Source organism: Neopsephotus bourkii, unplaced genomic scaffold (assembly GCF_033783945.1).
Source record: "Neopsephotus bourkii isolate Nb327-2 ecotype Australia unplaced genomic scaffold, CSIRO-AGI_Nbou_v1 NB_319, whole genome shotgun sequence".
Classification (NCBI taxonomy): domain Eukaryota; kingdom Metazoa; phylum Chordata; class Aves; order Psittaciformes; family Psittacidae; genus Neopsephotus; species Neopsephotus bourkii.
In genome coordinates, this window is record NW_026900827.1 from 29,574 (window position 1) to 55,529 (window position 25,956).

Consider the following 25,956-nt stretch of genomic DNA (forward strand, 5'->3'; position numbering starts at 1 on the left):
GTGGGGTACGGTGGGGCACGGTGGGGCACGGTAGGACACTGTGGGGCACGGTAAGACACTGTGGGGCACGGTGGGACACTGTGGGGCACGGTGAGGCACGGTGGGGTACAGTGGGGCACGGTGGGGTACAGTGGGGCACGGTGGGACACTGTGGGGCACGGTGAGGCACGGTGGGGTACGGTGGGGCACGGTAGGACCCGGTAGGACACTGTGGGGCACGGTGGGGCACGGTGGGGTACGGTGGGGTACGGTGGGGTACGGTGGGGCACGGTAGGACCCGGTAGGACACTGTGGGGCACTGTGGGGCACTGTGGGGCACTGTGGGGCGCCGCGGATGCTCGGGAGCAGCGCAGGACATCGCGGAGCATCTGCGGACACCCGCGAACTCCGGTACGTCCGGTTCCATCCTTTTTGTCCCTTCCGCCGCGCCGTCCCGCACACCACCCCAGCCGGGCCGCTTAGTCCCGCCTCACTCCGGCGCTGATTGGCCAGCGCTCGAGACTCTGCGTCGCCATTGGTCCGCCGGTCCCGGGAAGCCAGCCGGTGCACCGGGCCGGTGCGCGGTGGGCGCGGTTGCCATAGCGACGGCGGCGGCGCCGGCCCGGCCGTGGCTGCGCAGCGGGAGGAGCCCGGGCCCAGCGCGGTAACGGCGGGCGCGGGGGGCGGTGGGGAACGGCTCGGGGCCAGCGGGGACCCGCCCGGGGCTGCGGCTGCTGATACCGGCCTGGGGTCGGGGCCGGCCCCGCCGAGATAACGGAGGCGGGCGCGGAGCTGGCCCCGTGCCCCCCGCGGTGGGGGGGGAGCGGTGAGGCGGGGCTTGGGGTGTCCGGTTCCCCGCGGGGGCTCTGCCGGTGCTGCCCCGGTGCTCGCGGTGTAGGTCCGGTGCTGCCCCGGTCCTACTGGTGTGGGTCCAGTGCTGCCGGTGTGGGTCTGATGCTTCCCTGGTGCTACTGGTGTGGGTCCAGTGCGGCCCTGGTACTGCCGGTGTGGGTTTGGTGTTGCCAGTGTGGGTCCGGTGCTGTCCCGGTACTGCTGGTGTGGGTCCAGTGCGGCCCCAGTGCTGATGGTTCTGGTGCTTCCCTGGTGCTACTGGTGTGGTGCTGCCCCCGGTGCTGCTGGTGTGGGTCTGGTGCTGCCAGTGCTGTCCCAGTACTGCTGGTGTGGGTCCCGTGCGGCCCCGGTACTGCCGGTGTGGGTTTGGTGTTGCCAGTGTGGGTCCGGTGCTGTCCCGGTACTGCTGGTGTGGGTCCAGTGCGGCCCCAGTGCTGCTGGTATGGGTCTGGTGCTTCCCTGGTGCTACTGGTGTGGTTCCAGTGCTGCCCCGGTGCTGCTGGTGTGGGTCTGGTGCTGCCAGTGCTGTCCCAGTACTGCTGGTGTGGGTCCCGTGCGGCCCCGGTGCTGCTGGTGTGGGTCTGGTGCTTCCCTGGTGTGGGTCCAGTGCTGCCCCGGTGCTGCTGGTGTGGGTCCAGTGCTGCCCCAGTGCTGCCGGTGTGAGTCCCGTGCTGCCCCGGTGCTGCTGGTGTGGGTCCGGTGCTCCCGGTGTGGGTCTGGTGTTGCCCCGGTGCTGCTGGTGTGGGTCCAGTATGGCCCCGGTGCTGCTGGTGTGGGTCCGGTGCTGCTGGTGTGGGTCCAGTATGGCCCCGGTGCTGCTGGTGTGGGTCCAGTATGGCCCCGGTGCTGCTGGTGTGGGTCCAATATGGCCCCGGTGCTGCTGGTGTGGGTCCAGTATGGCCCCGGTGCTGCTGGTGTGGGTCCAGTATGGCCCCGGTGCTGCTGGTGTGGGTCCAGTATGGCCCCGGTGCTGCTGGTGTGGGTCCAGTATGGCCCCGGTGCTGCTGGTGTGGGTCCAGTATGGCCCCGGTGCTGCTGGTGTGGGTCCAGTATGGCCCCGGTGCTGCTGGTGTGGGTCCAGTATGGCCCCGGTGCTGCTGGTGTGGGTCCAGTATGGCCCCAGTGCTGCTGGTGTTGCCCTGGTGCTGCTGGTGTGGGTCCGGCGCTGCCTCAGTGCTGCCGGTTCTGCCCCAGTGCTGGCTCTGGTCCCAGCCCGGTGCCGCTGTTTCCCAGCCCCAGGCACTCCTCTCTCTGCTCCAGAGGTTTTCAGCATGAACTTCGAGGGGCTCAACCCCTCCCTCGCAGACTACGGAGCCCCCCTGCACCCGGCGCTGGACCCGGGCCTGGACCCGCACCTCAACCCCAGCCTCCTGCCCAGCGTGGAGCTGGACGCCGAGGGGGTGCCCCTGGAGGGGCTCCCGGTGCCGGAGTCCGTGCACCTCATGGAAGGCGTCTACAGCGAGCTGCACACGGCCGTGTCCGAGGTGGGGGTGCCCGTCTCCGTCTCCCACTTCGACCTCCACGAGGAGATGCTGTGGGTGGGGAACCATGGGGTAGGTGCCTGGGGAGCCCCATTATGGGGATGGGATGAGGGGTGGTGGGTGCAGAGTGGAGCAGGGGGCGTTCAGCTTGGATCTAGGGGGGTTCTTCCCTGTGGGGGTGCTGGGATGGGTTGAACGGAGGAGGTTTGGATGCAGTGGTTGGAGCACCCTGCTCCAGTGGGAGGTGCCCCTGCCCATGGGTCTGGATGAGCTTTAAGGTCCCTTCCAACCCAGAGCATTCCATGATTCCATGAACCTGCTTCAAAGGGACAAATCCACGTGGGTTTCCCAGGCCCGCAGGGGCAGGAAGTGCCCCTCTCCCCTTGATTCAAACCCCACCTTGGGGGGGTTCTCCCCATTGTCGCCGGTGCTTTCAGGGCCACGCCACCTCCTTCTTCGGCCCCACGCTGGAGAGGTATTCCTCCTTCCAAGTGAACAGCAGCGACGACATCCGCCAGATCCAGAGCCTGGAGAGCGGCGTCCTCTTCCTCACCAAAACCAACCTCAAGTGCATGTCCCGCGGCGGCCTCATCATCTTCGACTACCTGTAAGTGCCTCCTCCCAGTGCCCTGGACTGGGGGAGACGGTCCCAGCCCCTCCGTGGGCAGGGTGGCTCTATGGGGAGTGCCCTTTCCATGCAGCATGGAGGAGTCTGAGGACATGCACAGCCTCCTGCTGACCGACAGCAGCACCCTGCTGGTGGCTGGCCTGCAGAGCCACGTCCTGGAGATAGACCTCAACACCGTGCAGGAGACGCAGAAGGTGCTGGGGGCTGCTCCCCACCATCGGGAGGTGCCGTGGGTCGGCCTCCACCCCTGCTCAACCCCTCTCCTGTGCCTCATTCCCAGTACACGGTGGAGGTTCCCGGGATCACCATCATGAGGCAATCGAACCGCTTCTTCTTCTGCGGGCACACCTCGGGGAAGGTACCCCCAGCCCCATCCCGAGGCAGGATCCCATGGGGCCGGATGCTCCAGGAGCTCCCAGCCCGTCCCCATCCCGCCCCATCCAGGTCTCCCTGCGGGACCTGCGCACCTTTGTGGTGGAGCACGAGTTCGAGGCCTACTCGGGGAGCCTGTCCGACTTCGACGTGCACGGGAACCTGCTGGTGACGTGCGGCTTCTCCAGCCGCATGAACGGGCTGGCCTGCGACCGCTTCCTCAAGGTCTACGACCTGCGCATGATGAGGGCCATCACCCCCCTGCAGGTCCACATCGACCCCTTCTTCCTCCGCTTCATCCCCACCTACACCTCCCGCCTGGCCATCATCTCCCAGACAGGTCGGTGGGAGCCCCTGGTCCTCGGGGTTGGGGGGAGATCACAGTGGGATGGAGTTGGGGGAGCATGGGATGGGGTTGGGTGAGCATGGGATGGAGTTGGGTGAACATGGGATGGAGTTGGGGGAGCGTGGGATGGAGTTGGGTGAACATGGAACAGCATAGGGTGAACATGGGATGGAGTTGGGTGAATATGGGATGGAGTTGGGTGAATATGGGATGGAGTTGGGTGAACATGGGATGGAGTTGGGTGAGAATGGGATGGAGTTGGGTGTGCATGGGATGGAGTTGGGTGAACATGGGATGGAGTTGGGTGAGCATGGGATGGAGTTGGGTGAGCATGGGATGGAGTTGGGTGAGCATGGGATGGAGTTGGGTGAGGATGGGATGGAGTTGGGTGAGGATGGGATAGAGCTGGGTGAGCATGGGATGGAGTTGGGTGAACATGGGATGGAGTTGGGGGAGCATGGAACAGCATAGGGTGAACGTGGGATGGGGTTGGGTGAACATGGGATGGAGTTGGGTGAGCGTGGGATGGGGTTGGGTGTGCATGGGATGGAGTTGGGTGAGCATGGGACGCGGTTGGATGTGCATGGGATGGGGTTACCTGGGCATGGGCCAGCGTTGCCCACCCGTTCCCAGCAGCCCCATCACCCAGCGTTGCTCACCATCACCCCATATCCCCCGGTGCCACGTGGCTCCATGCCCCCCATCTCCCCAGGTCAGTGCCAGTTCTGCGAGCCCACGGGCCTGGCCAACCCCGCTGACATCTTCCACGTGAACACCGTGGGCCCCCTCATCATGACCTTCAACGTCTCGGCCAGCAAACAGGCGCTGGCCTTCGGTGACTCCGAGGGCTGCGTCCACCTCTGGGCCGACAGCCCCGACCTCTCCTTCAACGCCTACTCCCGGGAGACCGACTTCGCCCTGCCCTGCATCGTGGACTCCCTGCCCCACCTGGACTGGCACCAGGACCTCGTCCCCCTCTCGCTCATCCCAGTGCCCCTCACCACTGAGTCCCTGCTCTCTGACTGGCCTGCGGCCAACGCCGCCCCGGCCCCCCGGTACGAGCCGCTCTCTGCCAGCACCATTGCACCCATTGGCACTGGGATTGCTCCTCTGTGCGGTTGGCGCTTCCCTTTGGTGCCCGTGGAGGAGCTTAGGGGGTGCTGATGGGGCAGGGTATGGCCCAGTCTCCATCTTCCCATTGGGAAGGGCTCTTGGCTCCGCTCTGAAGCTCTTGGGATGGGGGCAGGCCCTGGAACAGAGGAGCTGGGGCTGCCCCATCCCTGGCTCTGTTCAAGCAGCTCTCATGTGAGGTGTCCCTGCCCATGGCACGGGTTTGGGGCTGGCTGGGCCTGTCCAAGCCGCAGCGTTCCCGTTCCATGGATGTGGGATGGGGGCACCCTCCCGGCCATGCTGGTCCCTGAGCCTGGGGTGTTTTGCAGCCGAGCCCCCCCCGTGGACCCCGAGATCCTGCGCACCATGAAGAAAGTGGGGTTCATCGGCTACGCCCCCAACCCCAGGACCAAGCTCCGGAACCAGGTACCCCCCGAGGGGCTCTGTGCTGGGGGAGGATGGAGCAAGCCCTCAGTCACTGCTCTATGGGTAACTCAGTCACTGCTCTATGGGTAACTCAATGGGTAACTCAGTCACTGCTCTATGGGTAACTCAATGGGTAACTCAGTCACTGCTCTATGGGTAACTCAATGGGTAACTCAGTCACTGCTCTATGGGTAACTCAGTCACTGCTCTATGGGTAACTCAATGGGTAACTCAGTCACTGCTCTATGGGTAACTCTATGGATAACTCACTTTATGGGTAACTCTGTGGGTAATTTACTCTGTGGGTAACTCACTCTATGGGTAACTCACTGTGTGAATAGCTCACTGTGTGGGTAACTCACTCTATGGGTAACTCACTCTATGGGTAACTCACTGTGTGGGTAACTCACTGTGTGGATACCTCACTGTGTGGGTATCTCACTCAATGGGTAACTCAGTCACTGCTCTATGGGTAACTCACTCTATGGGTACCTCACTGTGTGGATACCTCACTGTGTGGATGACTCACTCAATGGATACCTCACTGTGTGGCTACCTCACTGTGGGGGTAACTCACTCTATGGGTACCTCCCTGTGTGGGTACCTCATTCTATGGGTACCTCACTCAATGGGTACCTCACTCTATGGGTGCCTCACTCTCTGAGTACCTCTGTGTGTGGTGAGAGAGCTCTGAGCCCTCCAGCCTGGATGTTCCTGCCCCGTCCCTCCCCTTGGGAAAGCACTGCTGAGCCCGGGCCCTGCCCGCAGCGCCCCTGTGATTTCCCAGTGACGAGTCCCATTCCTCCGGGGCTTCCAGGAACCAGGAGAGCGCCCCCGGGCTCCCCTCGGCCTCAGCCCCCCTCCCCTCCCCCTCCAGATCCCCTATCGCCTGAAGGACACGGAGCAGGAGCTGGACAGCTTCAGCCAAGTGCCCGAGTCCCCCAGCGGGCGCGAGGAGGAGCCGCATCTCCACCGGGTGCCCAAGAAGTACAGGAAGGTGGGGCCTGGGGCAGGGAGGGGCTGGATCCTGTAGGGGGCATCATATCCCTATGGGGAGCACCATATCCCTATGGGGAGCTCCATATCCCTATGGGGAGCACCATATCCCTATGGGGAGCATCATATCCCTATGGGGAGCACCATATCCCTATAGGGAGCATCATATCCCCACGGGGAGCACCATATCCCCACGGGGAGCACCATATCCCCATAGGGAGCACCATATCCCCATGGGGAGCATCATATCCCCATAGGGAACACCATATCCCCATAGGGAGCACCGTATCCCCATAGGGAGCACCGTATCCCCATGGGGAGCACCATATCCCCATGGGGAGATATCCCATGGGGATATATGGGGGTTTGGGAGCATATCCCATGGGGGTTTGGGGTTGGGGAGCACATATCCCAGGGGAGCCATATCCCATGGGAGCCCTATCCCCATGGGAGCACATTCCCCTACCATATCCCCATAGGGAGCACCGTATCCCCATAGGGAGCACCGTATCCCCATAGGGAGCACCGTATCCCCATGGGGAGCCCCATATCCCCATAGGGAGCACCATATCCCCATGGGGAGCATCATATCCCCATAGGGAGCATCATATCCCCATGGGGAACACCATATCCCCATGGGGAGCCCCATATCCCCATGGGGAACCCCGTATCCCCATGGGAAGCCTCCCCAGGTGCTGTGGGAAGGGGTCTTCTGACCGTGTCGTGTCTCTCCTTAGGTCACCATCAAATACTCCAAGCTGGGGCTGGAGGACTTTGACTTCAAGCACTACAACAAGACCCTGTTTGCAGGCCTGGAGCCCCACATCCCCAACGCCTACTGCAACTGCATGATCCAGGTGGGAGATGCTCCCCAGCCCCGCCTGGACCACGCTGGCTCCGGGCCTGCCTTTGACTCTTCCCCATCCCCTTGCAGGTGCTCTATTTCCTGGAGCCCGTGCGGTGCCTGGTCCAGAACCACCTCTGCCAGAAGGAGTTCTGCCTGGGCTGCGAGCTGGGCCTGCTCTTCCACATGTTGGACCTGTCCCGAGGGGACCCCTGCCAGGTCAGTGGGGGCGCTCAGCCCCATCCCCTAGGGCCAGGAGCCCGGTGGTGGCCGCAGGCCCCATGGATGCTCCTGTCCCTTGCCCCCAGTGATGGGCAGCTCCCGCTGCATCCCCAGGGAAGCAACTTCCTGCGGGCTTTCCGCACCATCCCCGAGGCCTCGGCGCTGGGGCTCATCTTGGCCGACTCGGACGAAGCCACCGGGAAGGTGAACCTGGGCCGGCTCATCCAGAGCTGGAACCGCTTCATCCTCACCCAGCTGCACCAGGAGACCCAGGAGCAGGAGGGGCCCCAGGCCTACCGGGGCCCTGGCACCACGTGAGTGCCCATGGGGATGGGCAGGGAGCGAAGCGGGCTCCATAGGGATCATCCATAGCTTGGTAAGGAGCCTGCTTGCCCTGAGGGAACACACGGAGCCAGAGCCCATGCTGCTTGCCTGGGATGCTGCTCCATAGGGACCATTGGCATCCCAGTGAGCCCGGTGCTCTGAGGGATGCTGCTCCATAGGGACCATTGCCATCCCAGTGAGCCCAGTGCTCTGAGGGATGCTGGCTCCATAGGGATCATTGGCATCCCAGTGAACCCAGTGCTCTGAGGGATGCTGCTCCATAGGGACCATTGGCATCCCAGTGAGCCCAGTGCTCTGAGGGATGCTGCTCCATAGGGACCATTGCCATCCCAGTGAGCCCAGTGCTCTGAGGGATGCTGGCTCCATAGGGATCATTGGCATCCCAGTGAACCCAGTGCTGTGCGGGATGCTGGCTCCATAGGGACCATTGCCATCCCAGTGAACCCAGTGCTCTGAGGGATGCTGGCTCCATAGGGACCATTGCCATCCCAGTGAACCCAGTGCTCTGCGGGATGCTGGCTCCATAGGGACCATTGCCATCCCAGTGAACCCAGTGCTCCGAGGGATGCTGGCTCCATAGGGACCACTGCCATCCCAGTGAGCCCAGTGCTCTGAGGGATGCTGGCTCCATAGGGACCATTGCCATCCCAGTGAACCCAGTGCTCCGAGGGATGCTGGCTCCATAGGGACCATTGCCATCCCAGTGAACCCAGTGCTCTGCGGGATGCTGGCTCCATAGGGACCATTAACATCCCAGTGAACCCAGTGCTCCATGGGATGCTGGCTCCATAGGGACCATTGCCATCCCAGTGAACCCAGTGCTCTGAGGGATGCTGGCTCCATAGGGACCATTGCCATCCCAGTGAACCCAGTGCTCTGAGGGATGCTGGCTCCATAGGGACCATTGCCATCCCAGTGAGCCCAGTGCTCCGAGGGATGCTGGCTCCATAGGGACCATTGCCATCCCAGTGAACCCAGTGCTCCATGGGATGCTGGCTCCATAGGGATCATTGGCATCCCAGTGAACCCAGTGCTCTGAGGGATGCTGGCTCCATAGGGACCATTGCCATCCCAGTGAGCCCAGTGCTCCGAGGGATGCTGGTTCCATAGGGATCACTGGCATCCCAGTGCTCTGTGCTCCATGGGATGCTGGCTCCATAGGGACCATTGCCATCCCAGTGAGCCCAGTGCTCTGCGGGATGCTGGCTCCATAGGGACCATTGCCATCCCAGTGATCCCAGTGCTCTGCTCCCGCAGCCCCTTTGGCTCCTCGGGGGGCTCGGTCATCGGGCAGCTCTTCAGCTGCGAGGTGGAGAACTGCAGCCTGTGCCGCTGCGGCAAGGAGACGGTGCGGGGCTCCTCCACGCTGCTCTTCACCCTCTCCTACCCCGACAGCACCGGTGAGGCACAGGGCAAGGGGGGGTCACTGCCTGGGTGATGGGGAGGGGTGGGTATCCCTAGGGATGAGGTCACACAGTATCCCAGTATCCCAGTATCCCAGCATCCCAGTATCCCAGCATCCCAGTATCCCAGTATCCCAGTATCCCAGTATGTTAGAGATTGAAGGGACCTCAAGAGCTCATCCACTCCAATCCCCCTATGGAGCAGGAACACCCAGATAAGGTTACACAGGAACGGGTTTTGAATGCCTCCAGAGAAGGAGACCCCACAGCCTCCCTGGGCAGCCTGGTCCAGTGTTCTGTCCCCTCACTGAGAAGGAGTTGAAGTGGAACCTCTTGTGTTCCAGTTTGCACCCATTGCCCCTTGTCCTATCATTGTTTGCCACTGAGAAGAGCCTGGCTCCATTCTCGGGACACTCCCCCTTTATATATTGTTATACACTAATAAGGTCACCCCTCAATCTCCAAACTATAGAGACCCAGCTCCCTCAGTCTCTCCTCATAAGGGAGATGCTCCACTCCCTTCAGCATCCCAGTTGCCCTGCGCTGGTCCTGGTGATGGGGCAGCCCCGTAGGTGATGGGGTTGCACCCAGCTCAGCTTTTCCTTGCTGAAGAGCAGCTTCAGGGCTTGAACTTGGTGGTGGTGATGGGGGGGAAGCCCTGAGGTGTCCCCCAGGACAGGGTTTGGGTGCTGGGAGCTGATGGGGACCTTGCCCCCCCAGAGAAGCCGGTCAAGGACTACGAGTTCGCGCAGGTCCTGAAGCGCAGCATCTGCCTGGAGCAGAACACGCAGGCCTGGTGTGAGAACTGCGAGAGGTACCAGCCCACGGTGAGCACCCCAGGGGCTGTGGGGAGGGGGGTACCCCAGGGGGGTGTGGGGATGGGGGTACCCCAGGGGGTGTGGGGATAGGATGGGGGTACCCCATGGGGTGTGGGGAGAGGATGGGGGCACCCCATGGGGTGTGGGGAGAGGATAGAGGTACCCCATGGGATGTGGCGAGAGGATGGGAGCATCCCATGGGATGTGGGGAGAGGATGGGGGCACCCCATGGGGTGTGGGGAGAGGATGGGGGCACCCCATGGGGTGTGGGGAGGGGATGGGGGCACCCCATGGGGGGTGGGGAGAGGATGGGAGCATCCCATGGGATGTGGGGAGAGGATGGGGGTACCCCATGGGGTGTGGGGAGAGGATGGGGGTACCCCATGGGCAGTGGGGAGAGGATGGGGGTACCCCATGGGGTGTGGGGAGAGGATGGGGGCACCCCATGGGGTGTGGGGAGAGGATGGGGGTACCCCATGGGGTGTGGGGAGAGGATGCAGGCACCCCATGGGGGGTGGGGAGAGGATGGGAGCATCCCATGGGGTGTGGGGAGAGGATGGGGGTACCCCATGGGGTGTGGGGAGAGGATGGGGGTACCCCATGGGGTGTGGGGAGAGGATGGGGGTACCCCATGGGGTGTGGGGAGAGGATGGGGGCACCCCATGGGCAGTGGGGAGAGGATGGGGGCACCCCATGGGCAGTGGGGAGAGGATGGGGGCACCCCATGGGCAGTGTGGAGCTCTAGAGCAGGGAAGGGGCAGGGTGCACCCAGTGCAGGCCGAGCCCCATGGCTTTGGGTGCTCCCTGGCCAGGTCCAGACCCGGAACATCCGGTGCCTCCCCGATGTCCTGGTCATCAACTGCGAGGTGAACAGCTCCAAGGAGGCCGACTTCTGGAGGACCCAGGCTGAGGTGGGTGCTGGAGCCCCCCCCCTTCCCCAGGGCACCCATGGGTGCTGCGTGGCCAGGCCTGGGTGCTGCTCCCGCTCCGGGCTCCATTGCCCCCATGGGATGTGCTGGGCTGTGCCCCCATCCCCATGCCCCCATGCTGATGCCTGTGTTCCCTTCCCAGTTTGCCTTCCAGAGGGCCCTGATGAAGAGAGGGGGCTTTGAGATCCCCAAAGGCAAAGAGCTCTCCCTTGGGGACTGGTAGGTGCCTGTCCCCGGGCTCTGCCCCACACCTGCGGTGCCTTCTGTGGGGCCCGGAGAGTGTGGGGCCCCCCTCTGGGGTACAGCTCCTCAGAGACTGACCCTGGAGCCTTCCCTTGGGATACCCTTGGGCCCTTCCCTTTCCATACTGACAACAGAGCCGGGAGCATCCATTGGGCATCCAAAGCCATCCATTGAGCATCCCAGGGTCTGCCATTGGCCATCCCAGGGTCTTCCATTGGCCATCCCAGGGTCTTCCATTGGCCATCCAAAGCCATCCATTGGCCATCCCAGGGTCTTCCATTGGCCATCCCAGGGTCTTCCATTGGCCATCCAAAGCCATCCATTGGCCATCCCAGGGTCTTCCATTGGCCATCCCAGGCTCTTCCATTGGCCATCCCAGGGTCTTCCATTGGCCATCCCAGGGTCTCCCATTGCCCATCCAAAGCCATCCATTGGCCATCCCTCTCCATAGGGAAGCAGCGTGGCTCTGGCTCCCCTGTCCTGTGGCCGGTCCGGGCCTGTCCTGGCTGGGATCCTGGCTGCCAGCCCAGGACCCCTCCGGGTTTCCCCCCTTTCTCCCTGCAGGAAGGAGCTGGGGAGCCCGGCCCCGGGGCCCCCGCACCCATCCATGGAGGAGCTGAAGAACGTTTGGATCCCGCACGCCATCAGGATGAGGCTGAGCAAGAGCAAGGAGCTCGATGTCTGCAACTGGAGCGAGAACGAGGAGGTGAAGGGGAGGAGCCCCATGGGGGGCTCTGTGATGCGGGGCTGTGGGGCAGAGGCCTCGGGGGAGCATGGAAAGCATGGAGCTCAACCCCACAGCTCAGCCCCACCGAGGACCCCGACTCGGTTTATGTCTATGACCTGATGGCCACCGTGGTGCACATCCTGGATGCCCGCACCGGGGGCAGCCTGGTGGGACACATCAAAGTGGGAGAGACCTATCACCAACGGAAGGAGGTGAGGGGCTGTGTGCATGGGGGCTGCTGGGGGTGCTGCTCCCCTGCTGCTGCGGGGTCCTCAGTGCATCAATGGGGGCCTCAATGCGGAGTAGGGCAGGGGGGAAGGAAAACGCTTCCCACTCTTCCCCAAGCTGGGTCCTCCTCTTGCAGGCTCCCTGCTTGCTCCTCCCTGTGCACCCAGGTAGGGGCTGGGCCATCCCCTCCCTTCCCCAAACTGGGAGCCAGGGATTCCCAGTGTGTGGCAAGGCTCCAGCCCTGCCTCTTGGGTTCTGCCTTGGAGTGAGCCCCAGGGCTCCCTGTGCAGGCGGGCAGGGATTTCCCCTTGGGTGTCCCAGGAAGGGCGGGAGTCCCCATAGGGCATCCTCACATCCCTGTTTCCATGGTAACCGGGGCACGGAGTCATTGCCTTTGCCTTGCTGTGGGGCGGGGGGGGACACACGATGGGATGGGGATGGGGATGGGGATGGGATGGGGATGGGATGGGATGGGATGGGATGGGATGGGGATGGGATGGGATGGGATGGGATGGGATGGGATGGGATGGGATGGATGGGATGGGATGGGATGGGGATGGGATGGATGGGATGGGATGGGATGGGGATGGGGATGGGATGGATGGGATGGGATGGGATGGGGATGGGATGGATGGGATGGGATGGGATGGGGATGGGATGGGGATGGGATGGGGATGGGATGGGATGGGATGGGCTGGGATGGGGATGGGATGGGGATGGGGTGGGATGGGATGGGATGGGAAGGGGATGGGATGGGGATGGGATGGGATGGGATGGGGATGGGATGGGGATGGGATGGGATGGGATGGGATGGATGGGATGGGATGGGATGGGATGGGATGGGATGGGATGGGATGGATGGGATGGGATGGGATGGACACCCCCCCAGGGCGTCACGCACCAGCAGTGGTACCTCTTCAACGACTTCCTCATCGAGCCCGTGGACAAGGTGAGCGTGTGTGGGGTGAGGCGGTGGCTGTGGGTCCCCATGGGGGGCAGCTCCCAGCCCCACACCCTCTGTGTGTTCCCCCCCACCCCATCCCCGCAGTGCGAGGCGGTGCAGTTCGACATGAGCTGGAAGGTCCCGGCCATCCTCTACTACGCGCGGCGGAACCTCAATGCCAAATACAACCTCACCAGTGAGTGCCTGAGCTGGAAGCGGCTGCGGCGCCATCGCCTCTACCCCGGGGCTCACCCCACATCCCTTTCCCCTTCCCCTGGCAGTCAAGAACCCCATTGAGGCCAGCGTGCTGCTGGCGGAGGCCTCGCTGGCTCGCAAGCAGCGCAAGTGCCACGCCACCTTCATCCCCCTCATGCTGAGCGAGATGCCGCAGGCGGGGGACCTGGTGGGGCTGGATGCTGAGTTCGTCACCTTGAACGAGGTGGGGTCCTGGCCCTGTGCTGGGGAATGGGTGCAGGGGGAGCCCTATAAAAGGGGGTGGCAGCGAGGTCTCCCCTTGCCCCCCATCGCAGGAGGAGGCCGAGCTGCGCAGCGATGGGACCAAGTCCACCATCAAGCCCAGTCAGATGTCGGTGGCCAGGATCACGTGCGTGCGCGGGCAGGGCCCCAATGAGGGGGTCCCCTTCATCGATGACTACATCTCCACACAGGAGCAGGTACAGGGGGGTCCTGCATGGCCCCCCATAAGGACATGGACCCGTTCTGCCTCTGCCATGGGGTCACAGGAGGGACCAGGTCCATGGATGATGGATGCCAGCACCCACCTTGGGATGCTGGCAGGGTAAATGGGGAAGGGGCATCCCTCATGGTGGGCACTGCTGTGTGCAGGTGGTGGATTACCTGACCCAGTACTCGGGGATCAAGCCAGGGGACCTGGATGCCAAGATCTCCTCCAAGCACCTCACCACCCTCAAATCCACCTACCTGAAGCTGCGCTTCCTCATCGACGTGGGGGTCAAGTTTGTGGGGCACGGGCTGCAGAAGGACTTCCGTGTCATCAACCTGATGGTGACAGTGGGCATGGGGCAAGGGGGGCTCGGTGTGGGGCTGGGAGCCTATTGGCAGGGCCAGGGCTCCCCCTGCCCCATAGTGGTGGCAGCAGGACCCCCTCTTGCTCCATAGGTGCCTAAGGACCAGGTCATCGACACCGTTTACCTGTTCCACATCCCCCGGAAGAGGATGATCTCCCTGCGCTTCCTTGCCTGGTATTTCCTTGGTCAGTGCTTCGGTGTTGAATGTGGGATGAGGGGCACATCCCCCTGCCCCCATCCTAACTCCATCCCTAACCACATCCTTGACCCCATCCCTGACCCAATCCCTGATTCCATTACTAACCCCATCCCTGACCCCATCCCTGACCCCATCCCTGTCCCCATCCCTGTCCCTATCCCTAACCCCATCCCTGACCCCATCCCTGACCCCATCCCTGACCCCATCCCTGACCCCATCCCTGTCCCCATCCCTGTCCCTATCCCTAACCCCATCCCTGACCCCATCCCTGTCCCCATCCCTGTCCCCATCCCTAACCCCATCCCTAACCCCATCCCTGTCCCTATCCCTAACCCTATCCCTAACCCTATCCCTGACCCCATCCCTAATCCCATCCCTGACCCCATCCCTGTCCCCATCCCTGTCCCCATCCCTAACCCCATCCCTAACCCCATCCCTAACCCCATCCCTGATTCCATCCCTAACCCCACCTCTGATCCCCTCCCTGACCCCCTCCCTGACCCCCCAGACCTCAAGATCCAGGGTGAGACCCACGACAGCATCGAGGACGCGCGCACGGCGCTGCAGCTCTACCGCAAGTACCTGGAGCTGAGCCCGCAGGGCGCCGAGCCCGAGGACTTCCGCAAGGTGCTCAAGGGCCTCTATGAGAAGGGGCGGAAACTGGACTGGAAGGTGCCCGAGCCCGACAGCCAGAGCAGCCCCAAGCGTAAGGCTCCCCCCTTTATCCCCCATAGACCCCGGTGCCCCCCGCAGCCCCTCATGGCGCTCTGTGCCCGCAGATGGGGCCGTGTACCCCCCGGTGCTGGCCCTGTGACCGTGCCCAGCGACGAGCGGCCCCGAGGGAGGCGGATACCCGAGGAACTGGAACCAGCAGTGGGGACGGGGCTGACCCCGACCCTGCCCCGAGCCCCCCCCCGGGGCCCGGTGCCCCGGGACTCCCTTTCCCTGCCGGTACCGGGAACTGTTACAGCCCCACCACTGCCCCCCCCCCGCTCCGCCCGCCGGACCGGGCGGTCTCATAAAGCAGCCTCGGACACCCGCGCCGCTGCCTCCTGATTGGCTCCGGGGTCAGGGACCGGGACCGGGACTCGAACCCGCGACCCACCGGGGCCGCGGCTAGGGTGGCCGAGAGGGCGGAGTCGGGGGCGGAGTCAGAGACGGAGGGGGTGGAGTCATATCCGGCCACGCCCCCCGCAGGGCCAAGCGCCACGCGGCCCGGGCCCTGGTAGCTCGGGGTCCTCAGCCTTGCTCCCGGGCTGCCCTTAATGCTGCCTGCGCCCGGGACGGCCCCGCCGGGGGCCTCGGAGCGGCCTGGACCGGTCCTGCCGGTTCCGCCGCCCCGCCCGGCTCCTGGGCCGGCTGCTCCGAGCGGCCTCGCCCCGCTGCGGGGTGGGCGGAGGGGGAGCGCCGGGGCAGGCGGTGCCGAGGACAGCCCCGGGGCAAGCGGGGGGCGGGAGAGCGGCGCGGAGCGGTGCGGGGGGCTCGGCCGGGCCCGCGGCTCCGGGCAAGGCCCTGAGTGGGGGGGGGCTCGGAACGGGCTCCAGAGGGGGCTGCGAACGGGACCCGGTAGGGAACGGGCTCCATAGGGGGAATGGGTCTGATCCTATAGGGAAGGGGCTCCACAGGGAGCTTTGTTTCATCCTATAGTGAAGGGGCTCCATAGGGGGAATGGTTCTGATCATACAGGGGAAGGGGCCCCATAGGGGGCTGGGTTTGATCCTATACATGGGGAGCTCCATAAGGGCTGGGTTTGATCCTATACATGGGAGCTCCATAGGGGGCTGGGCTTGATCCTATACATGGGGGGGCTCCTTAGGGGGCTGTGTTTGATCATATACATGGAGGGCTCCGTAAGGGCTGGATTTGATCCTATACATGGGGGGGCTCCATAGGGGGCTGGGTTTGATCCTATACATGGGGGGGGGTATCCATAGGGGGCTGGGTTTGATCCTATACATGGGGGGGCTCCATAGGGGCTGGGCTCAGCCCTTCACTGAGGCCCCGCGCAGCGCTGGAGCCACCCGTGCCCGCAGGTGACCCCTGAGGATGAGGGGCCCCGTCCTGCCCGTGCTCTGCATGGGCCTGGCCACGGCCCTGCTGCTGCCCACGGCCTGCGCCCGCCGGAGCCAGGACCTGCACTGCGGAGGTGGGGAGGGGTGGGGTGGGATGGGGTGGGATGGGATGGGATGGGATGGGATGGGATGGGATGGGATGGGATGGGGTGGGATGGGATGGGATGGGATGGATGGGATGAAAAGGGATGGATGTGATGGGATGGGATTGGATGGGATGGGGTGGGATGGGATGGGATGGGATGGGATGGGAAGGGATGGGATAGTGGGGATGGGATGGGGTGGGAAGGGATGGATGTGATGGTGTGGGATGGGATAGTGGGATGGGATGGGATGGGATGAAAAGGGATGGATGTGATGGGGTGGGATGGGATAGTGGGATGGGATGGTAGGGATGGGAAGGGATGGGGTGGGATGGGATGGATAGAATGGGATGGATGGGGTGGATGGGATGGATGGGATGGTGGGGATGGGACCAGGGCCAGGCGGTGCCATTGCCGGCGCTGTCCCGCAGCGTGCCGGGCACTGGTGGATGAGCTGGAGTGGGAGATTGCCCAGGTGGATCCCAGGAAAACCATCCAGATGGGCTCGTTCCGGATCAACCCCGACGGCAGCCAGTCCGTGGTGGAGGTGAGCCAAGGCCCGGCTGCTCCAAGCCCCATTCCTGAGCACTGCCAGCAATGGAGCATCCAAACCTGCCCCATTCAACCCATCCCAGTGCCTCAGCACCCTCATAGGGAAGAGCTTCCTTATCTCCAACCTGAACTCCCCCTGTTCCAGCCTGACCCCATCACCCCTGGTCCCTCCCCAGCATCCTTGTACCCCCCTTCACCCACTGGAAGCTGCCCCTCTCCAGCCCCAGTGCTCCCAGCCTGGCTCCTATGGGCGCTGCTCCATCCATGGGCGCACCAGACCCATTCCAAGCCTGATCCCGCTGCCGCAGGTTCCCTATGCCCGCTCCGAGGCGCATCTGACGGAGCTGCTGGAGCGGGTGTGCGAGAAGATGAAGGACTACGGGGAGCAGCTGGACCCGGGCACCCAGCGCAAGAGCTACGTGCGGGTGCTCTCCCGCGACGGGACCAAGCTGGACCTCTCCGGCGTCACCATCGATGGGGACGTGGCTTCCAGCCTCAAGTTCGCGGTGGGTCCAGACCCCCCCCCCCCCATTGGGAGCTCTGTGGGGCTGGAGGCTGCTCTGGGCCCCGGCACTGACCCATAGCGGCTCCCATTGCAGTGCGAGAGCATCGCGGAGGAGTACGAGGATGAGCTCATCGAGTTCCTCTCCCACGAGGCCGACAACGTCAAGGACCGGCTCTGCAGCAAGCGCACGGGTGAGCCCTGGGGGCTGTCCCTGTGTCCCCCCCATCCCAGGGCACGGTTCTGGGTTCAGGGCCCCCCCATTCCCAAACCCCCTCATCCCAATGGGGCAGCCCCGCAGCGCCTGGGGCTGGGTTTGGCTGCTGCTCCCCTGGCCGGGTGCCCGCCCGCAGCAGCTCCCTTCCCACAGGGCTATTTCCAGCTCGCAAACACCGGGGTCAGGCGGTGCCGTAACCTTTGTGCTGCCCCGGTGCGGTGCTGAGCAGGGGCCGCGCTCGATGCCGGCGCCGCGGTGCTGAGCCCGTGGCTCCCGGTGCTATCGGTGCTGTCCCTTGGCCCCGCAGACCTCTGTGACCACGCGCTGCACATCCCGCACGATGAACTGTGACCGGGCACGGGCCCCGCGCCACCGCGACGGCCTCTACCTCTGCCTCCATCTCGTCCCCACCGGGATGCACCGGAGCGCACGGCAGCACCGGAGCCGCCTCACCCCCACCGGTGCTCTTGGCCTGTTTGTTGAGGCCGTGCCGAGCAGGGGGCACCGGGACCGTGGCCCTGCTCCAGCCAGGACATTCCAGTGGGACAAGCGCCAGGCACGGACCTGCTGCTGCCGGGGGGGGAAGCACCGGGACCGGCTTTGGGACCCCCCCTCCGTGCCGCTGGCAATAAAGGGGCCGCGCGGTGCCGGTGCTGTGGGCCCAAGGGAGGGCAGGTCTGGCTCTGGTGTGTGTGGGGCGGTGGGGCCGGGAGGTGCTGGTGACAGCCACGGGGTCCCACGGGGGGGTGGCCACCGGCCGTGGGGTGGGGGTGGCTCCTGACAGGCGTTGGTCAGCCCATGGCACCATGGCACCCTGTAGCACCTGGTGTCACCCATGGCACCCATTGCCATGTGTCACCCATGGTCCCATGTGTACCCTATCACCCTGTGTCACCCATGGTCCCATGTGTCCCCCATCGCCCTGTGTCACCCATGGTCCCATGTGTCCCCCATCGCCCTGTGTCACCCATGGTCCCATGTGTGCCCCATCACCCTGTGTCACCCATGGTCCCATGTGTTCCCCATCGCCCTGTGTCACCCATGGTCCCATGTGTACCCCATCACCCTGTGTCACCCATGGTCCCATGTGTCCCCCATCGCCCTGTGTCACCCATGGTCCCATGTGTACCCTATCACCCTGTGTCACCCATGCTCTCATGTGTCCCCCATCACCCTGTGTCACCCATGGTCCCATGTGTCCCCCATCGCCCTGTGTCACTCATGGTCCTATGTGTCACCCAGTGTCACCCATGGTCCCATGTGTCCCCCATCACCCTGTGTCACCCATGGTCCCATGTGTCACCCATGTGTCCCCTATCACCTGGTGCCACCCATCACCCTCTGTCACCCATGGCACCACGTCACCTGTCACCCTGTGTCACCCATGGCACCATGTCACCCGTCATCCCGTGTCACCCATGTGCTCCCTGTCACCCGCTGTCACCCCTGCTCCGGTGTCCCCGTTCCCGTGTCCTTGTGTCACCGTCACCGGGGCAATGTCCTGGGGTCAATGGGGTCGCTCAGCAGCGGCCACGCCCCCTCGCTGACGTCACCGCGGAGCTGAAGCAATGGCACCGGGTGACCCCGAGCCCCTGGCGGCCGGCCGCGGGGTGACGTCATGGCCCTCCCATGACCTCATAGCACGTGGCCCGGTGCCCGGTGACGTCACGGGGCTGCCCCTACGCCGCGACCGGAGCGGCACCGGGATGGGGACGTCGCGGCGCGGGAGGGTGACGCAGCGGCGTGACGTCACGGGGTGCGGGCGGTGACGTCACGCGGGAGGGGCGGGGCCCCGCCTCACCCCACCTCAAGGCCACGATCAGGCGAACGCTGCGGACACCTACAGCCGGGGCCCCCCTACCCGCGCTGCCTCATTTGTATAGCCCCGCCCCTCTGCGCGACGACCAGCCAATGGGGAACGGCCTTACACCGGGCGGGGCGTGGCGACGGGCGTGGCTATGCTAATAACCATCGCGGCGCCGCGCCCCGCCCCGCCCGCCGCTAAGGACCCCCTCGGCCGCCGCCGCCGCTGCCGCCGCCTCCAGCTCCGGCCCCGCGCCCGTTCCCGGCCCCGCTCCCGGTCCCGCCCCGCCCGGTGCCGCCGTTCCCGCCATGACGCTCCTCGCCGCCGGCACCCGCGCGGCCGCGCGCCTCCGCGGGCCCAAGGTGAGCGCGCCCGGCCCGGCCCGGCCGCGCCTTAAACGGGCGATGGGGGGGGGGTGCGAGCCACGGGCACGGCACCGGCTCTTAAAGGGGCAACGCGGGAGGTGGGGGGGGTGCGCGGCCTTAAAGGGGCCGTCGGAGAGGGGGGACCGCAGCGGCTGCACGTGGTGGGCACCGGCGCCGCCGTGGCCGTTAACGAATGAACAGGGCGGGGGGGGGGGCACCGGTAGGGCCTGGGGTAGAACCGGGGGTCCCCCCCCTTCCGTTGTCCCCTTCCCTTAGAGGGCAATGGGGTCACGGCCCCACCGGGCCGGGGCTGTGTTGGGAAGGGGCAGAACCGGACGCCGGTGCCGGGCAGGGCCGGTCCCGGTTCCCCCCCCCCCCACCTCCGCGTTGGCCGCGGCCTCGCGTTTCGTAACGGGCGCTGCGGTGTCGGTATCGACCGGGCGTTATTTTGGGCCCCGCTGATGCCCCACTTGGCCCCGTTCACTCTGTGAGGGGGGGGCACCCTCCGGTCCGCGCCTTCATCCCCTCCGTTCGGCCCCGCTGTCACCGGTGGCCCCGCGGCGCCGTTGTGACCTTGAGCCCGCGGCACCTCGGGCCCGGAGCGGTGACACCGGTGCCTGCGGCCGCCTTGACCTTGGGCTCCGCGCTGCCGCCTCCATTGTTCCTCATAGCGGCGGGGGGGGGCCACGGGACTCGGTGCAGCCGCCGCTGTTGCCCCCCCCCCCCCGGTTCTCCCCTCCGTTCCCGTTGTACCGGTACCGGGCCATGGATGCGGCTCCCGGCGGCTCCGGCGGCTGCTTCCCACCTGCATCCGGGTGGAATCCCCGTGGGTGGAGGAACAAAGCTCGGCTTCCCCGGGCCTGCCGCAGGGAACCGCAGCGCTTCCGCCTTGGCACGGCCCTACCGGTAACACCGGCTCCTGCTCTCCCTTAGAACCCCCCCTGCGTCCTCTTCGCCGCCCGCCGCGCCAGCGCCGCTACGGTAAGAGGGGACCCCGGTGGTGATGGTGATGGGGGGGGGCAGCTCAGCCCCACCGGTACCGGGTCCTCAGCCCCGCTCCCTGCCCCCCAGAACCTGAAGGACGTCCTGGCCTCCATGATCCCCAAGGAGCAGGCGAAGATCAAGAGCTTCCGGCAGCAGCACGGCAGCACGGCCATCGGCCAGATCACGGTGGATATGGTGAGATGGGGATGGGGGGGACGGGATGCGGGGCACCGGCACCACCGCACCCGGTAACCCCGGCTCCACCGCCCGCGCTCTCCCAGGTGTACGGCGGGATGAGGGGCATGAAGGGGCTCATCTACGAGACCTCGGTGCTGGATCCCGATGAGGTACGGCCATGCCTGCGCCCCGCTCGGTACCGGCATCACCGGTGCTCGGGGCTCACGCCTGCACCGCGCTCCGCAGGGCATCCGCTTCCGGGGGTACAGCATCCCCGAGTGCCAGAAGCTGCTGCCCAAAGCCCCGGGGGGCGAGGAGCCGCTGCCCGAGGGGCTCTTCTGGCTGCTGGTGACCGGGGAGATGCCCACCCAGGAGCAGGTACGGCACCGGCGCCACCGCGGGCACCGGGCGATGCCGGCGCCGGTGCCACCGCCTCAGCCCCGCGTCCCCGTCGCAGGTGACCTGGGTGTCTCGGGAGTGGGCCCGGCGCGCGGCGCTGCCGTCGCACGTGGTGACCATGCTGGACAACTTCCCCACCAACCTGCACCCCATGTCCCAGCTGAGCGCCGCCGTCACCGCGCTCAACAGCGAGAGCAAGTTCGCACGCGCCTACGCCGAGGGCGTCCATCGCGCCAAGTACTGGGAGGTAATGGGGAGCTGGGGGGGGGGCGGGTGAGGACCCCGTTATAACGCGGTGCCAGGTTGGGGGGGGGTCCTGGTTTGATTCCTCCCCTTCAGTTTGTCTATGAGGACGCCATGGACCTCATCGCGAAGCTGCCGTGCGTGGCGGCCAAGATCTACCGCAACCTGTACCGGGAGGGCAGCGGCATCGGCGCCATCGACCCCAGCCTCGACTGGTCCCACAACTTCGGTAACATGCTGGGCTACGGCGAGCCCCAGTTCATCGAGCTCCTGCGCCTCTACCTCACCATCCACAGGTGCGGGGCCGGGGCCATGGGGCTGCGGCGGCGGCGCCCTGGGGATGGGGGTAAAGGGGACGCTGCCTCCTCGCCCCTGCAGTGACCACGAGGGGGGCAACGTCAGCGCCCACACCAGCCACTTGGTCGGCAGCGCCTTGTCCGACCCCTACCTCGCCTTCGCCGCTGCCATGAACGGGCTGGCAGGGCCCCTGCACGGGCTCGCCAACCAGGTGAGCGCTGGTGAGCACTGGGTGAGCACTGGTGAGCGCTGGTGAGCGCTGGGTGAGCGCTGGTGAGCACTGGGTGAGCACTGGTGAGCAGTGGGCTGGGTGAGAGCTGGGTGAGCACTGGGTGAGCACTGGGTGAGCACTGGGTGAGCACTGGTGAGCACTGGGTGAGCACTGGGTGAGCACTGGTGAGCACTGGTGAGCACTGGTGAGCACTGGGCTGGGTGAGCACTGGTGAGCACTGGGTGAGCACTGGGTGTGCACTGGGTGAGCACTGGTGAGCACTGGGTGAGCGCTGGGTGAGCACTGGGTGAGCACTGGGTGAGCACTGGGTGAGCACTGGTGAGCACTGGGTGAGCACTGGGTGAGCGCTGGGTGAGCGCTGGGTGAGCACTGGGTGAGCACTGGGTGAGCACTGGGTGTTGTTGTGGGTGGAGCGCGGTGCTGAGCCCCAGGTAAGCACTGGGTGAGCACTGGGTGTGCACTGGTGTGCACTGGGTGCATGCCCCCCATCGGTCCCCTGTGGGACGGAGCGCGGTGCTGAGCCCCCCCCTGCATGGGCTGCGCAGGAGGTGCTGCTGTGGCTGACGGAGCTGCAGAAGGAGCTGGGCACGGAGGTGTCGGATGAGAAGCTGCGGGAGTTCATCTGGAACACGCTCAACTCGGGCAGGGTGAGCCCAGCCCTGGGGCACGGAGCGGCTGGAGCGGGGCCAGGGGAGGCCACGGGCACCAGCGGGGCCTGGAGCAGCTCCCGTAGGGGCTGGGGTGGGGAAGAGCGGCTCCCAGTGGGTGATGGGGGGTGCGGGGATGGTGGAGCGATGGGGCAGGGGGGATGGACTGGGATGGGTTGGGATGCTCCGTCCCTGGGTCTGGCTCAAGGCCAGCCTGGAGCATCCTGGTGCAGTGGAAGCAATGGGGCAATGGGAGATGGGGCAATGGGATTGGTTGGGATGCTCCATCCCTGGGTTGTGCTCAAGGCCAGCCTGGAGCATCCTGGTGCAGTGGAAGCGATGGGGCAATGGGATGGGTTGGATGGGGCAATGGGATGGGTTGGGATACTGCATCTCCGGCCATCCTTAAGGCCAGCCTGGAAGCATCCTAGTGCAGCGGAAGCGATGGGTGATGGGGCAATGGGTGATGGGGCAATGGGATTGGTTGGGATGCTCCGTCCCTGGGTTGTGCTTAACACCAGCCTGGAGCATCCTGGTGCAGTGGAAGCGATGGGGCAATGGGTGATGGGGCAATGGGATGGGTTGGGATACTGCATCTCCGGCCATCCTTAAGGCCAGCCTGGAGCATCCTAGTGCAGCGGAAGCAATGGGTGATGGGGCAATGGGTGATGGGGCAATGGGATGGGTCGGATGGAGCTTGGGATGCTCCATCCCTGGCCGTGCCTGAGGCCACCCTGGAGCCCCCTGGTCCAGCAGCAGTGGAAGCAATGGGGCACTGGGATGGGTCGGATGGGGGAGGTTGGGATGCTCCATCCCTGGCCGTGCCCGAGGCCACCCTGGAGCCCCCTGGTCCAGCAGCAGTGGAAGCAATGGGCCAATGGGATGGGTCGGATGGGGGAGGTTGGGATGCTCCATCCCTGGATCCTGCCTGAGGCCACCCTGGAGCCCCCTGGTGCAGCATCAGGCGCTGAGCTCCCGGTGGGTCCCGGCCCCGTGCAGGTGGTGCCGGGCTACGGGCACGCGGTGCTGCGCAAGACGGACCCGCGCTACAGCTGCCAGCGGGAGTTCGCGCTCAAGCACCTGCCCCAGGACCCCCTCTTCAAGCTCGTGGCGCAGCTCTACAAGATCGTCCCCAACGTGCTCCTGGAGCAGGGCAAGGCCAAGAACCCCTGGCCCAACGTGGACGCCCACAGCGGGGTCCTGCTGCAGGTGAGCACAGCGGGGGGCACGGGGCTGCGGGGGGCCCATGGCGCTGCCCATTGCATTGACCCCATTGCACTGACCCCATTGCACTGACCCCGTTGAGCCCCATTGCACTGACCCCATTGCACTGACCCCATTGCACTGACCCCATTGTGCTACCCCCATGGCACTGACCCCATGGCGCTGAACCCATTGCACTGATCCCAATGCACTGACCCCATGGCGCTGACCCCATTGCGCTGCCCCCATTGCGCTGACCCCATGGCACTGAACCCATTGCATGGACCCCATGGCGCTGACCCCATTGCACTGACCCCAGTGCACTGATCCCATGGCACTGACCCCATTGCACTGACCCTATTGCACTAACCCCGTTGAGCCCCATTGCGCTGACCCCATGGCGCTGACCCCAGTGTGCTGACCCCATTGCACTGACCCCATTGCACTGACCCCATGGCACTGACCCCATTGCGCTGACCCCATGGCACTGACCCCATTGCGCTGACCCCATGGCACTGACCCCATTGAGCCCCATTGCTGCCCCATGGCACTGACCCAATTGTTGCCCCATTGTGCTGACCCCATTGAGCCCCATTGCTGACCCCATGGCACTGACCCCATTGCGCCCCATTGCTGACCTCATGGCACTGACCCTATTGCTGCCCCATTGCGCTGACCCCATGGCACTGGCCCCATTGCTGCCCCCATTGAACCCCATTGCTATCCCATGGCACTGACCCCATTGCTGCCCCCATTGAGCCCCATTGCACTGCCCCACGGCGCTGACTGCCTCTCCCCGCAGTACTACGGCCTCAAGGAGATGAATTACTACACGGTGCTGTTCGGGGTCTCGCGGGCCCTGGGGGTCCTCTCGCAGCTCATCTGGAGCCGGGCCCTGGGCTTCCCCTTGGAGCGCCCCAAGTCCATGAGCACCAAGGGGCTCATGCAGCTCGTGGGCTACAGAGCCGGGTAGGGACGGGATGGATGGAACGGGATTGGATGGAAGGGATGGAAGGGAAGGGATGGGATTGGATGGGAAGGGATGGATGGGATGGAAGGGATTGGATGGGAAGGGATGGACTCAGCACTGAACCCCCCCCAAGCCGTGGGTCCCCCCTTGCTCCTGTCCCCTATGGATGGATGGGGGGGGGGGGCAGAGGCAGCCCCACACACACTGGGAACCCCTTCATTGGCTGCTGCGCTGGGAGGGGGTTGAGGGGGGGTGGCACCAACATTGGGGTTCATCCCCCCCACCCCCTCCCTCCATTGAGAGGGCTCAGTCCAGCCTCTGTCCCATCCCCCCCCCTTGGGGGGGGCAGCAGAATGAATGTGCCCCCCCCCCATGCAGGGACTCGATACACTCCTCCCCCCCCCGGCTGTGTTTGTGTGACCCCCCCCTCCCCCCCCAAAAAACCACTGTGTCCAATGCCCCTCCCCCACCCCCTCCCCCCCACCCCCACCCCGGCCACTTCTGTACAAACAACGAGAAAATGCAAAATAAATGTTTTTATTAACAAATCCCGGGGGGATTTGGGGGGGGGGATGGGGGGAGGGGCAGGATGTGGTGCACCCCCACCCCCCCCCATAGCGAGCGATGGTTTCGGGGATCCCCCCCCCCAATTCCCCAATGAGGACCATGAGGCTGCTCTCACCCTTGGGATCAGTCTTTATTGGCCTTGGGGGGACCCCCCCCTCAGAGCCACCCCTATGGGGGTGCTGAAGGGGAGGGGAAATGGGGGTGCAGAGTGAGCCCCCCCCCAAACCCTGTGCGTGTGCCTTGTGCAAACTGCGCTGTGGGGCCGGGGCCCCACTCCTGCCCTATGGCTCCTGAAGAGGGAGGATGGAAGGGTCCTACCCCTGTGTGCCCCCCCCAAACCCCTTCCATAGCCCCCCCCCCCAAAGGGAGCTAAAACTGAACCAAAACGGGGTCAAAATCAATGCAAAGAAGCCCAAAACAGGACTAAAACCACTTAAAACCAAACAAGTCCAGCGCCGGCTCCTGCAGTGGGGCCGGGGGCTCTCAGCACCCCCAAACCCCC

The 25,956-nt window shown here is 65.2% G+C and overlaps 3 protein-coding genes across 5 annotated transcripts; all 3 read left to right on the top strand.

The window, feature by feature from the left end:
• The first annotated feature begins 633 nt into the window (after positions 1-633).
• On the top strand, positions 634-15,042 carry PAN2 (poly(A) specific ribonuclease subunit PAN2). Its single transcript, XM_061347724.1, has 26 exons — positions 634-643; positions 2,092-2,384; positions 2,750-2,919; positions 3,014-3,134; positions 3,221-3,298; positions 3,385-3,652; positions 4,371-4,713; positions 5,098-5,194; positions 6,072-6,191; positions 6,928-7,047; positions 7,125-7,253; positions 7,371-7,570; positions 8,859-9,001; positions 9,725-9,831; positions 10,635-10,733; positions 10,894-10,970; positions 11,559-11,700; positions 11,796-11,933; positions 12,839-12,898; positions 12,998-13,088; positions 13,174-13,331; positions 13,423-13,566; positions 13,739-13,918; positions 14,033-14,126; positions 14,649-14,846; positions 14,920-15,042. The coding sequence occupies exons 2-26, from the start codon at positions 2,103-2,105 to the stop codon at positions 14,952-14,954; spliced, it is 3,594 nt and encodes a 1,197-aa protein (XP_061203708.1). The 5' UTR covers positions 634-643; positions 2,092-2,102; the 3' UTR covers positions 14,955-15,042.
• On the top strand, positions 864-24,903 carry CS (citrate synthase). Of its 2 annotated transcripts, XM_061347727.1 has the most exons (12): positions 864-868; positions 19,677-19,732; positions 20,669-20,716; positions 20,807-20,914; positions 21,001-21,066; positions 21,143-21,274; positions 21,354-21,542; positions 21,635-21,834; positions 21,917-22,046; positions 22,613-22,714; positions 23,714-23,923; positions 24,720-24,903. In XM_061347727.1, the coding sequence occupies exons 2-12, from the start codon at positions 19,679-19,681 to the stop codon at positions 24,888-24,890; spliced, it is 1,410 nt and encodes a 469-aa protein (XP_061203711.1). In that variant the 5' UTR covers positions 864-868; positions 19,677-19,678; the 3' UTR covers positions 24,891-24,903. The 2 variants fall into 2 exon arrangements, with proteins under 2 accessions (XP_061203711.1, XP_061203710.1); XM_061347726.1 differs by lacking the exon at positions 864-868 and having other exon boundaries at positions 19,655-19,732.
• On the top strand, positions 16,123-17,993 carry CNPY2 (canopy FGF signaling regulator 2). Of its 2 annotated transcripts, XM_061347712.1 has the most exons (6): positions 16,123-16,286; positions 16,727-16,842; positions 17,156-17,353; positions 17,447-17,543; positions 17,874-17,916; positions 17,976-17,993. In XM_061347712.1, coding segments are annotated over exons 1-6 (555 nt in total). In that variant the 5' UTR covers positions 16,123-16,186; the 3' UTR covers positions 17,977-17,993. The 2 variants fall into 2 exon arrangements, with proteins under 2 accessions (XP_061203696.1, XP_061203697.1); XM_061347713.1 differs by lacking the exon at positions 17,976-17,993 and having other exon boundaries at positions 17,874-17,917.
• Positions 24,904-25,956: the final 1,053 nt, after the last annotated feature.

What these genes read in the sequence shown, in the direction of transcription:
- PAN2 (XM_061347724.1), top strand. Translation starts at nt 2,103, where the DNA reads ATGAACTTCGAGGGGCTCAACCCCTCCCTCGCAGACTACGGAGCCCCC. An exon ending in ACTGCAACTGCATGATCCAG is followed by an intron (nt 7,048 to 7,124) that starts GTGGGAGATGCT and finishes ATCCCCTTGCAG; the next exon opens with GTGCTCTATTTCCTGGAGCC. An exon ending in TCCGTGTCATCAACCTGATG is followed by an intron (nt 13,919 to 14,032) that starts GTGACAGTGGGC and finishes CTTGCTCCATAG; the next exon opens with GTGCCTAAGGACCAGGTCAT.
- CNPY2 (XM_061347712.1), top strand. Translation starts at nt 16,187, where the DNA reads ATGAGGGGCCCCGTCCTGCCCGTGCTCTGCATGGGCCTGGCCACGGCC. An exon ending in CTTCCAGCCTCAAGTTCGCG is followed by an intron (nt 17,354 to 17,446) that starts GTGGGTCCAGAC and finishes CTCCCATTGCAG; the next exon opens with TGCGAGAGCATCGCGGAGGA. An exon ending in GCTCTGCAGCAAGCGCACGG is followed by an intron (nt 17,544 to 17,873) that starts GTGAGCCCTGGG and finishes TTGGCCCCGCAG; the next exon opens with ACCTCTGTGACCACGCGCTG.
- CS (XM_061347727.1), top strand. Translation starts at nt 19,679, where the DNA reads ATGACGCTCCTCGCCGCCGGCACCCGCGCGGCCGCGCGCCTCCGCGGG. An exon ending in CTCTACCTCACCATCCACAG is followed by an intron (nt 21,835 to 21,916) that starts GTGCGGGGCCGG and finishes TCGCCCCTGCAG; the next exon opens with TGACCACGAGGGGGGCAACG. An exon ending in ACACGCTCAACTCGGGCAGG is followed by an intron (nt 22,715 to 23,713) that starts GTGAGCCCAGCC and finishes GGCCCCGTGCAG; the next exon opens with GTGGTGCCGGGCTACGGGCA.